The sequence below is a fragment of the Lycorma delicatula genome, chromosome 13 (assembly GCF_047948215.1).
Source record: "Lycorma delicatula isolate Av1 chromosome 13, ASM4794821v1, whole genome shotgun sequence".
Classification (NCBI taxonomy): Eukaryota; Metazoa; Arthropoda; class Insecta; order Hemiptera; family Fulgoridae; genus Lycorma; species Lycorma delicatula.
The window spans coordinates 42967640-42979333 of NC_134467.1; the positions used below are offsets into that span (position 1 = coordinate 42967640).

Genomic DNA, 11694 nt, shown 5'->3' on the forward strand with positions numbered 1-11694 from the left:
ATCTTACGTTTTTGTTTACGTGACATTACACTTATTTACGTTCTAACGCTGTCCTACTTTCCAAATAGGTATTTTTTTGTAGTAAACAACCTCATAAAATATATCGATATCTTTATTAAACTATTAATTCGTTATTTTTAAGTGTTCTGGAAATTTTTTTAAGATAAAATTTTATATATATAAAGTATTTATTTATATAAACATAAAATATAAGATAGTTTTATTTTAACATTTATTATATGTTTCTAATTTAATCGATAAGTTTAAAAGTATAGATTCATAAAAACGTTTCATGTTATCATAATTAATTAAACATTGTTTCGTTCCTAATAACACATTCAGTCTTAATATTAACAAAATATTACAATAATCAAATAGAATTTCAGTGAATATTTCTATTATAGTTGGTAAATGAAATGGATGGGGGTTAAACAAGAAGATGAATTATGGGGTTGTAGAAAATTAAGATTTGTAATTCGGTGTCAGATTGTTTACATAGTTGGTGTGTTTCACATTTAATCATGAATAATATATTAAATGACTTATAGTTGAACAGTTTGATTTTGTTATTTATAAGTTGATAAAAGTGTAATAAATATTTCAGTAAAAGTTAAAAAACTTAACCTAAAAAACAGTGAAGAATTCAGATTTTTCAATCTATGTAAGTTGTTATTATACTGTGTTTATACAACATACATTTATTTACGTAATTGTTAATTAATAATTGTTTATAGAAAACTTATAAGGGTTATTTTTTGGCTGTGATAGCGCGAAACATTTAATCTGAAATAATTGGAACCAACGATTTTTGTTATGAAAAACAAAGGGAAAATATAAACAATATGTGTACGAGGTAAAGTAAGTGAGAAAGCTCTGAGTATGTGTAGACAGATGAATTTTTCCACTGTAGTAAAATACTGAAATAAACAATTGTACCTAGTTGATAATTATTTGTTTATGGTCGATTTATTTACCCATCTGTTTTAATTTTAGAGTTTCTTATTTCTATATTTATATATATAAAAACTATACATACATTACATTTTTAACATATTATTCTCATTTACTGATTTTATCAACTACATTTCACTTTTATGGCTAAATGGGGGTTATAAATGGAGGATGCATATTTGTTGAAGGTAAAACCAGTAATTTTTCATGGTATCATAGTGTTTTAAAATACTGAATTTGCTAACTTAAATTTTCTTTAATACCTTCATGTTTTGTTTTGGCCCAGATATTTTCTTAATTTTATACATTTATTATGTTTTAATTTTTTTCTGGATAATTTTTTAAATCCTGTGCCTGGCATTAATGAAACAATTTTTAAATATTTTAAATGTAGACAATTGAAAATTACCTGTGGTATTTACAACTAGTTTCATCCCAACTGTTCTTAATAAGTGAATTACTTGTTTATAATAGATATTTTATTCAAGAAATGAATGAACTGCACATTAGGTATTAAGAGAAGTCATTGGTTGCGTGTAGAAACATTTATTAGAAATCTTGTTTGGATTTGCTATAACAGCCAATTACAGATTTATGTAATTTAATATACTCTTGTTTCATTCTCATTTGGAGAAATGGGTTTTAAACCTCTAAAAATGCTTGTGGATATATAAGCTTGGATTTATTGATTCAGTTATTATTTAAAAGTATATTCTTAATATGCAATTATAATTTTAACTAATAAATCTTTTATTTTGATTTGTACATAATAATATATTTAAATAAATTATATGATAAAAAATAGAATTAATTAAAGTCCATATTAATTATTTAAATATTAACATAAAATATTGTGGATCTTTTCCATTAAGTGGCAGCATTTGCGTTTTGTTTGGTATAGTGTAAAAATGCCTTGGTATGAGATGGAATATCATCATACCCATATAATGTATAATTACTGCCGCTATAATCAATTTAATTATAGTATACCATTCCTCAGAAATCATTCATGCAAGTTGAATCTTTCATTCATATGTTTATTTTTGTATAGTGTACTTTGTTTATTAATGTATAGTGTATGTTTATTATTAAATAAAGATAAACATACCCATTTGTAGAAAAAAATAATTAAACAAATTAAAGAAAGTAATAACATTGTAATCAATTGAATACAGAATCGTTATTGCTCTGAAAATCTTTTGCCACCAAGTTGTGGCCAGTGGGCCAGTGAATGCAGTATTTGCAATATGCAACAATGATGTCATTTCAGCCTATATCGAAGAGCATTTACACTACTTCCAATAAAAACACAATGCAAAAGATCCAATAAAATTAAATATGTTGAGAGTCCTTAGCAATACCAATTGGGTTGCCGATCAGTCATGTATGTTGCGTTTTTACTATTTCTTAGCTGTTTTCCTATTTGGGTTATGGATGTCGCCTGTTCATCAGCGTGTAATACTATGCTTAAAATGCTGGATGCTGTACATCATGCATTCCTTTGGCTTGCTACAGGTGCCTTTAGATCAAGCCCTGTCATAAGCTTACTGGTTGACTGCAGTGGGCCATCACTTTGGGATAGACAGGAACAGCTTTTAATATCCTATTTTGCCCATCTCAAAGGACAACCAATCCATCACCCGGCTTTTGACTCAGTCCTTGGGGATCTTAATTTAGAAGCTATGAGGACCACCCATGTTGTACTGCACCTGTAGGTATTCGTACTCAATGTTTACTGCACTTATAAATGTTGAAACGCCTATTTTTTCAACGTATCTGTGCTTATATCCTCTGTGAAGAATCAACCTTATAAATTTTATGTTTGACCTTATGATATACAATAAAGAATCAATGTCGCCTACTGTCTTCCAGCAAATGTTCCACTGTATTCTCTCCAAAATAACCCAGGCATACACTGTTACACTTGTTGGATTGTATTATACACTGATGGATTGAAACAGAATGATGCCATTGGTTGCGACTTCCACCTAACTTTGCACCACATCCTTGTGGATTACAAGTGTTATGTGGCCTTACGTTGTAAATTTAAGTTGCCCAGGAACATTTGTCAAATCCTGGGCAATGATAAGGAGGTTTTAAACCGGGTGTCGTTATTTCTGCGATGGATCAGTTTAGTGCATAGAATTTAATATTGTTTTTATAACAATATTAACGCACGCTGGAAGGCGGAGGTAGATTTTATCGGTGCTAAGTAGGAAATAAAAAAAATTTCCACCTTAAAGTTAAGAAAAACTTCAAATTTACTCAATTCGACAATGGTTGCATGTGAAAAAAGTTTCACATGTTTAGCATATGACAAGCCCCATCTCACAATTCCAGCAACATTTCGGTCTTCCCGTACCATATGGGTTGGTCATTACCAAAAATTGATGGTGGTTTTGGAGTCTGGGGATGTGAAACGCGAAGATATGTCAAAATTTTATGGAAGTTGAATCATGGTATAAACTACAATAGGTAGCTTTCTTATGAAATCGACCTAAAATTCATTGACATTTATTATTATTTATGTAAAATATTTTAAATAAATTTGATTTTTTCAAATATTTTATAATTTATTAAAAATGATAATGGAAGCAAAAATTAAGCCCAATTATTGTGTTGAGTTCTATTTTAAAACATTTTTGGGTATGTAGCATAGATATTAATACTTTTGAGAATAGGTCACTATTAAAACCACTGGTCTACATGATTTATACTAATGAACACAGATAATCTGATACCTATTTTTATATCTTAAAAACTCATTCTGACTTTTTGAAAGAGCCCCAATAGATGACATTAATATTATCTGATATTTTTTGGATAAAACTTTCATGTTATATATAAAAATAGTTATTTTTAATGAGTGAAAAGTTATCAGTTATGAGTTTTAAAACTCATTTTAAAGTTTGTCACTGTAAACTGAAAACTCAAAATGATGTTCTGTGGTGTAATTTGATGCTGCAGTTAGCATATTTTAGTACATTATACTAAAAGAAGTATGTTCTCAGTGATTAGAAACATTTTTTACATAATTTTTTTATACTTTTATGTCTATAAAATTGTTTTTTGTATTTTTACAGGTGTTTTTGGCTACTATTATGTAATCAAGAAAAAAAAGATTAAGAACCTTGGATAAATGAATGAATTCACTAAGATTATACTTCTAAATAAAAAAACAAAATAATTGTTTATATATAGGCAAAGTTGTTATTAATTTTTTAGAATGATAATTCATTTTCATTATAGGTGAAAAAAAAATGTCGTTGTTAAGGCCATGGCCATGTTTTCTAGATCCAACAATGAAATTACATCCTCATTCTACATCTACTGGTGTCAACGTTAACGTAAATGTTATGCCACGAGATGATGTAGTATGTAGTTTTTGTAATAAAACATTTAATGATCGTAGTAATTTATTTCATCATATTAAAACACATGGAAATACTAGAGATTATTTATGCGATTTATGTAATAAATCATTTACAACTAAAGAAAGTTTATTACGGCATAATGCTGTACATTCTGGTACACGCGATTTTGTATGTCAAATATGTCAAAAAGCATTTAATGATAAATCGAATCTTTTAAATCATATTAAACGTCATAACGATAAAAAAGATTTTATTTGTACATTATGTAATAAAGGTTTTACGACTAAAAAAAGTTTAATACGTCATGCCGTTATACATACTGGACAAAAAGATTACATTTGTACGATATGTTCGAAAGCTTTTAATGATAAATCTAATTTATTAAATCATATTAAAAGACACGAAGGTAAACGTGATTTTATTTGTACATTATGTAATAAAGGTTTTGCGACAAAAAAAAGTTTGTTACGTCATACATTTATACATACTGGTCAGAAAGATTTCATTTGTAATATTTGTTCGAAAGCTTTTAATGATAAATCAAATTTATTAACTCATATTAAAATACATAGTGGTCGTAAGGATTTCGTATGTAGTTTATGCAATCGTGGTTTTGTTCATAGGCATCGTTTACTTGCTCATGTTAAAACTCATGCCAATCATTCTGATTACGTATAATATAAAATAAAAACAATTATTTTTGTGGAACTTTAATAATTCGTCATTTCTAAACTCAAAAGATGATGTTGAAGATAAAAGGGCAAAATAAGATTAGTTAAGTAAAAGTTCATTGAATAAGATAAAAAGTTGTATTAATGCAGTCAGTATTTTATATGTGATATGTATCTTTAGCACAAAAGGTTTAAAAAAAAAATTATCCTACTTAACTATAAGAATTTGATTGTTAATTGAATTCTTGCACTTCCTTAACTGTTCATGTAATGCCAGAGTAATAATTAAAGAGAGAGAGAGAGAGAGAAAGATTAATGTGCCATGATCCTATGTTTATAAACGAATAGAACTTTGTATATTTAACTCTTTGCTGTTTATTTTTAATTTTGATTTTTTTCCTAGATCTAAGATCTAGGAGTAATATTCAGCAAATTTTTTAAACCGTTTATTCAATTATTAACTATTCTATAACACTGGTCAACAAAATTTATTTTTTTGTTGGTTAAATGAGAGTGAATGGCTGATTCTTGTAGTATTTTTTATGCTGATTTCATATATGTTAATGGACTTTTTCTATCGGAGACTGAGTTTTTTGTACTTGAAATTTCTTTTGAAACAAAAAATGTGTGGTGAATGTAATATGACAATACATTACACGCATTTTGTACTCGCCTAAAATCTATTTCTTTTGGATTTTCTGCTGTAAGTAGATCCCTCTTTAGATTTCAGAAATACTCAGCTAACATTTTTCGGTTCCATTTTCTCTGGTATCGTGTTTCCGTTGTAGATATCTTCTGGTGTAAGTGTTCTCCATGTTCATCACTGATAGCGCCAAAGTTGTTAGGGAAAATCCAAATATGAATGTAAGAAATAGATTTCGAGTGACATGTTACACCCAAGTTCTTTATAGTTTTGAAGGAGTTCACTCACAAGTTCTCTGTAGTTATTGGCCTTATGGTTTCCAAGGAAGTTGTTTACCACATTTTGAAATGATTTCCATGGAGCAACCTACAAGTCACTCAAACACCGGATCATTCAGTTTTTTTTTTTATTTATGGTCGAACAAATACCTTCCTTTATTTTAGCATCGCTTATATTAAGGAGTTTGTTCTTTAGAAATGTAAACTCTGCACCTTTATGATCCATTGGTTTAACAAAATTTTTGAATAAACCTAGATTAATGTGTAGTGGCAGAAGATAATCTTTTTCTGGTTTTACCCAACTGACAACATTCTTCTCTCCTACAGTCAGTATTTCTCTTTGGCCACTACTCTTTTATGTAATGGTTTTTCCTATTCCTTCTGTTCTAGTCGCACATAAAGCAACAAAACTTATTGTATGAAAGTAAAAGCGTTATTACTACAAATATGCCACATAAATATTTCTCATAGTGTATCCTGCTCAATACAAATTTCATAAGACTTCTTCATGTGAACAGCTTATGCTAATGGTATTGATGGGTATTTATTTCCAATGTGAAGTAGAATAACTTTGTAGCAGTAGAAAAAAAGTAAGCTTTGACTAGTCAATAAAAAGTCGCCCTTCATGAATATGGTACATATGTCCCAAAGTTCCCAGTAAAGAGTTCATATTACAGTATACTAAGTTTTTGTAATGAGAAAAGAAATGTTCAAATTCTGACTGTTGGTCACACAAAGCAGTTATTTTAATGTTTGATTGTAGAAGATGCCATCCTTTCAGTCTTCATGCTAATATTTCTGCTTGATTCTTCTGTAAATTTAGATCATGAACCAGATCATTTAATTTTGACCGATTAATTAAATGGGGTTTCAAAAATAGTATATTTTGCTAAATATGCTATAATTCTAAAAAGTTTGGGTCTCTTTCTTCATCGCCTCATAAGTCAGCACAAAATTTGACATTTTCATCTTCATCTAAGTTCCATGTTTTTGGTGGTACTGTAATTGGAACCTCTTAGCTATGTGGCACTGGCCACATGGCAGAGAGAACATTAGGGTGTTTAACAGCAAAGTCTAGTTTTAGCTGTTATCCAACTTATCTTTATTACACAAAAATAACAGTCTGTGGTATATTCCCTCGGTTCGTTTCAAACCACTAGAATTACAAATGGTATGTGATGAACATTTAGTCAACAATATTACATAAGAAGCACAGTGAATATGAGGAACCCAAGATTTGTTCTGATCACCTAACTTATATCCAAAATACAGTTCATATGCTTTTTTATCGATGAACTTCTATTTCTTTTCTGAGATTTCAATGTTACCTCACCTCAGATGCAGCAAAAATTGTTCGGATTAATGCATCTGCAAGGCATTGTTAATAATTTACAATAACTAATATTGTTTAAAAAGAAACATTTTATATACACGCTAATTTAATAGATAGTTTACTGAACAACATATACCCGCAAATATGAAAGCCAGCTAGCTACAAAACTGAATGTTACACATACGAGAACTCGCTCTTGAATGAGAATTAAAAATATTTCTCTAATCTGCACAACAGTTAATAAATAAATGTAATAACAGAAATAACTAACGAGTGGATAATATGTTTATAGCAAGATGAAAATAGGAAGAATGAGTCACATTTTTGTTCATTTTAATTGATCTAACAAATCAATGTAACAACAATTAAGGGACTGTAATAAATAAACAAAAGCTATTTAGTTTATAGATAATATAATAAAATACATTAACAAAAATGCTATGCTTATGGAGTTCATCCATGATACTACCAGAAAATAAGAATGGTAATTCCAAAAAAAAAAAACAGCCTGCTAGAAGAATTCTGATTTATTATTTGAAATCGGCATGAAAAACACTATAAGAATTAGTTATTCATTTTCATTAAACAAAATCATTGTTGATCAGTGTAATTTAGAAAATATCTTTTATTGTATTTACATGTCTGGAATAGTTATTTAAAAATTAATATTCTAAAAATGAATATGAAATAAGAAAATATATTGTAAAATTAATTAAAAATATGCTTAGGACCGATGTAAATATTGTTATTGATTGTATAAATGAACAACTAAATAAGCTTGTATAGATCACCATAAAAGAATGGTGGAATTTAAAACATGAATTAAATAAAACCAAAAAAAATTAATTGTATTTTATTTGCAAAATTCTCCATTTTGAGTAGTTTTGTTACATAATAAATTTTAATTTGAATATCCTTTGTTGCTTGGCAAATGTTAATATTTATTGGATTACTGTTTATATACATTGTAATATATTGTTATGGTTATAATAATTTTTTCCTTCAAATGATTCACATCATGTAACTTTTTGTTAATAAACAATGTTTTTAATATATCTTCACAAGAAAAAAGTCACTAGAAATATTTCTGGATTTCTTGGAGACTATGACAGTTTCCAGGAATACTTTACTGATGTAGGCATTTTTAAATAGGAGAACAAATAGAGAGAACTTCTTTGTCTGTTCATCTATTTAAAAATTTCTCATTCAAAGGCTAGCTAGCTAATGAACGCATTTAAGTATAGGTGTGCATCATCTTGTTGGAAATGAATCTGATGTACATCTTTGAGTTCATTCTGTTAATAATTTTTTTAGCAAATAAAAAAGATTGTAAAAAATTACATGTCAGTTTTCAGATTCCTGTATTTATAGATTTGTGTTTATTAACACATCCATTTAGGCAGTTTTTTCAACGTGGGCATCACAAAATTAGCCTACAACTTTACACGTTAACAATAAAGAAATCATTTTATGAGAAAAAATCATTTATTTTATTTATTTATAAATATACATGTAAAGAAAATAAATTAACGAAATTGTTGCGTGTGTTTTTCATTTAAAAATTTCTCCATTCGTGGATCTACTTTAGAAACGCATACAAATGCCAATTTGTTTTCAAGTAATAAAAGACAATTCCTATATTTAATTTTTTGCACAACCATAAACAAAAACACCTTTTCACAGAGGTAAGACGTGGTGAAAGGGATTAAAATTTTGATGATTGAATTTCACTTGAATTTTCTGATTGCAAACATCAGCAGCCATGTTATCAATTTGCCTTGACATTGTCATTAGAAAGTGGAATTCTTTTAATTTTTTTGCTTCTTCCACGCCTATTAAAATATTGCATATCAATTGCAGCAGAGTTTTTCTGCGATTGTCTGGGGTTTAAACATCTTAACTGCTGAGATAAGCTGCTTCAAGGGTACTTTTATCAGTATGGCTTAATTTACAAATAAAAGCTTGTTGGTTTCTAAAACATGTAATTTTCTATTGAAAAATTCCAAGGGTTTGCTTTTAAGATTAAATATTTAGTTTGAAAGTGTCAAATTAGTTTTGATGGCTTCAAGCTTTCATCAGAGAGGACTTGAAAGCAAACAAATCAGTATGGCTTTGTTTCCAATAAAGTAAAACCATAATTTAAATAACTGTCATTGAACAATCTTTTCTTTATACTAATCGATTCATTGGATGTAGATGACTCACTTTGTTTTTTCACAAATTTATCATTTTGCATAAGAATCTAATTGAAAAAATTTACCACCATGGCAGGTGTCTACTATTTTAATAAAATTTTCAAGTACATATTCACAATGTTAGTTTAGTTTAGTTTACATATTCACAAAGTCAGTTTATAGTACCAAATTTCATTTTTCAACTCTTACGGAGTACTTGTGAGTTATTGGCATACACATTACTCTTCAAATAACCCGAAAAAAAGTAATCACAGAGTGTTAAAATGTACAATCTTGCTAGCCAGTTCTGATCTCCAAAACAAGAGATTACACGACTTAGAAATTTAGTTTGCACTAATTTGATGGCTTTATGTACTGCGTGGCAATTTGCACAGCCCTGTTGATACCATATACTTTCAAAGACTATATCTGAAAAAAAATTCTTGAGCATCACAGTTAACCAAGATGAGGCATTATATCTACCGAAATGAGTATGTAAGTTTCTCATTATTTCTATGAAACACTGCCCATTTTTTTATTGGGTTTTTACAATAAATTAAAGGTACTCTAACATGTAATGTGACATTTCTAATAATTTTTAAGTCTCACCAAGACATATCAATTATGGTGGCTTAGAATTTTGTAGTTTGAAAATTGTGAGTAATTTAAAATAGTGGTTCTTGTGATACACCTTTATTTCAAAACTAGATAAAAAAATATTAAAATTTTCATTAAATAAATTGCTGCTTTTATAAAAAATATTATATATATATAAATATGTATGTTAGAGTAAAAACTCTTTCAGCATTAAAAAATATACGCAACAATATTACATTTTTTGTATTAACCCAGCACTACGCAAAAATAGAAACATCCGGGTTAAAATTTCATTCATTGCACAAGACACCACGGGTGTTTCTGGGTAGATTAAATTTACGACGCAACGCCGCATAACATATGCAATCCACGAGTATGTGGTGCACAGTCATGGGGCAGTTGCATCGTGCGTGTTCTCTTGTCAACAGGTACTCGTGTGTCCTATTCGCAATCGACAGAGGACTGCTTCCTCACACCAAGATTTTCTACATGAGGAGTCCCATGGCAACACAGAACCTTTAATCTGTCGGAGTTTATTATCAACGGTAGCCGTCCAGTCACCTTGCCACCGTGCTCCTAGTGATTGTTTTACACAATTAATAAAATGAGAGGTAGCAATTCGGGTGGTGAAAGGAGGCTGGTTACATGCTTCTTTGGCAGCGGAATCTGCATGTTCATTACCTGGAATCCCTACGTGGCTAGGGACCCAGCAAAAACTTACTTCTGTGTTGCGATTATTTAACTCAGCGATTGCGTTGTAAATTTCAATGACGATAGGATGATTGGAATAAAAGTTTTTTAAAGCTTGGAGAGCGCTACACGAGTCACTGCAAATAAGAATTTTTCTATATTTAGGGTTAATGATGTTTAGAGCCTTATTTATAGCGTATAGTTCAGCAGTAAACACACTCCTAATACCGGGTAGAACAAACATATAAGTTCTTTCATTGACAACAAATGCACAACCAACGGTATTGTTTTGTTTCGATCCATCAGTGTATACCACCGCGTCTGGTTTCATCTTGGAGAGAACACACTGAAACATTTGCTGGAAGACAATAGGTAGTGTTGATTGCTTATTGAATGTCGTAAGGTCAAAAGTAAAATTTATAAGGTTTATTCTCCATGGAGGATATGAGCAAGTATTCGTAGGAAAGAATGACGGTGTGTCAACATTTATATGTTGCAGCAGACATCGGGTACGGACACCTACAGATGCAGTACAACGTGGATGGTCCTCATACTTTCCTAGATTAGGATTTCTAAAGACTGAGTTTAATATTGGAAGGACAGGTAGAAGAGCAAAATTGTGTAGGCAGGCCACGTTTGGAATATGTAAAACAAATTGTTAGGGATGTAGGATGTAGAGGGTATACTGAAATGAAACGACTAGCACTTGATAGGAAATATTGGAGAGCTGCATCAAACCAGTCAAATGACTGAAGATAAAAAAAAAAAGACTGAGTCAAGAGCCGGGTGATTTGGCTGTCCTCGGAGACGAGCAAAATAAGATAATAAAAGCTGGTCTCGTTTATCCCGAAGTGAAGGTTCTCCACAGTCTACAAGTAAGTTGAACTAAACGCGCTTGTGGCAAGTCGAAGGAAAGCATGATGTACACCATCCAGCATTTTAAGCACGGTTTGACGAGCTGAAGAGTAGACGACACAACCGTA

General features: G+C 29.9%; 2 protein-coding genes across 2 annotated transcripts in view; both read left to right on the forward strand.

Moving 5' to 3' along the window:
• Positions 1-4077, forward strand: part of LOC142334070 (uncharacterized) — a 44102-nt gene extending 40025 nt beyond the window's left edge. Inside the window, exons 5-6 of the mRNA XM_075381737.1 lie at positions 2404-2662; positions 4035-4077. Of these exons, the coding sequence (XP_075237852.1) occupies positions 2404-2662; positions 4035-4077 (302 nt within the window). The remainder of the gene's footprint in view (positions 1-2403; positions 2663-4034) is intronic.
• On the forward strand, positions 304-8096 carry LOC142333651 (uncharacterized). The gene is made up of 2 exons (XM_075381032.1): positions 304-661; positions 4035-8096. The coding sequence occupies exon 2, from the start codon at positions 4212-4214 to the stop codon at positions 5001-5003; it is 792 nt and encodes a 263-aa protein (XP_075237147.1). The 5' UTR covers positions 304-661; positions 4035-4211; the 3' UTR covers positions 5004-8096.
• Positions 8097-11694: the final 3598 nt, after the last annotated feature.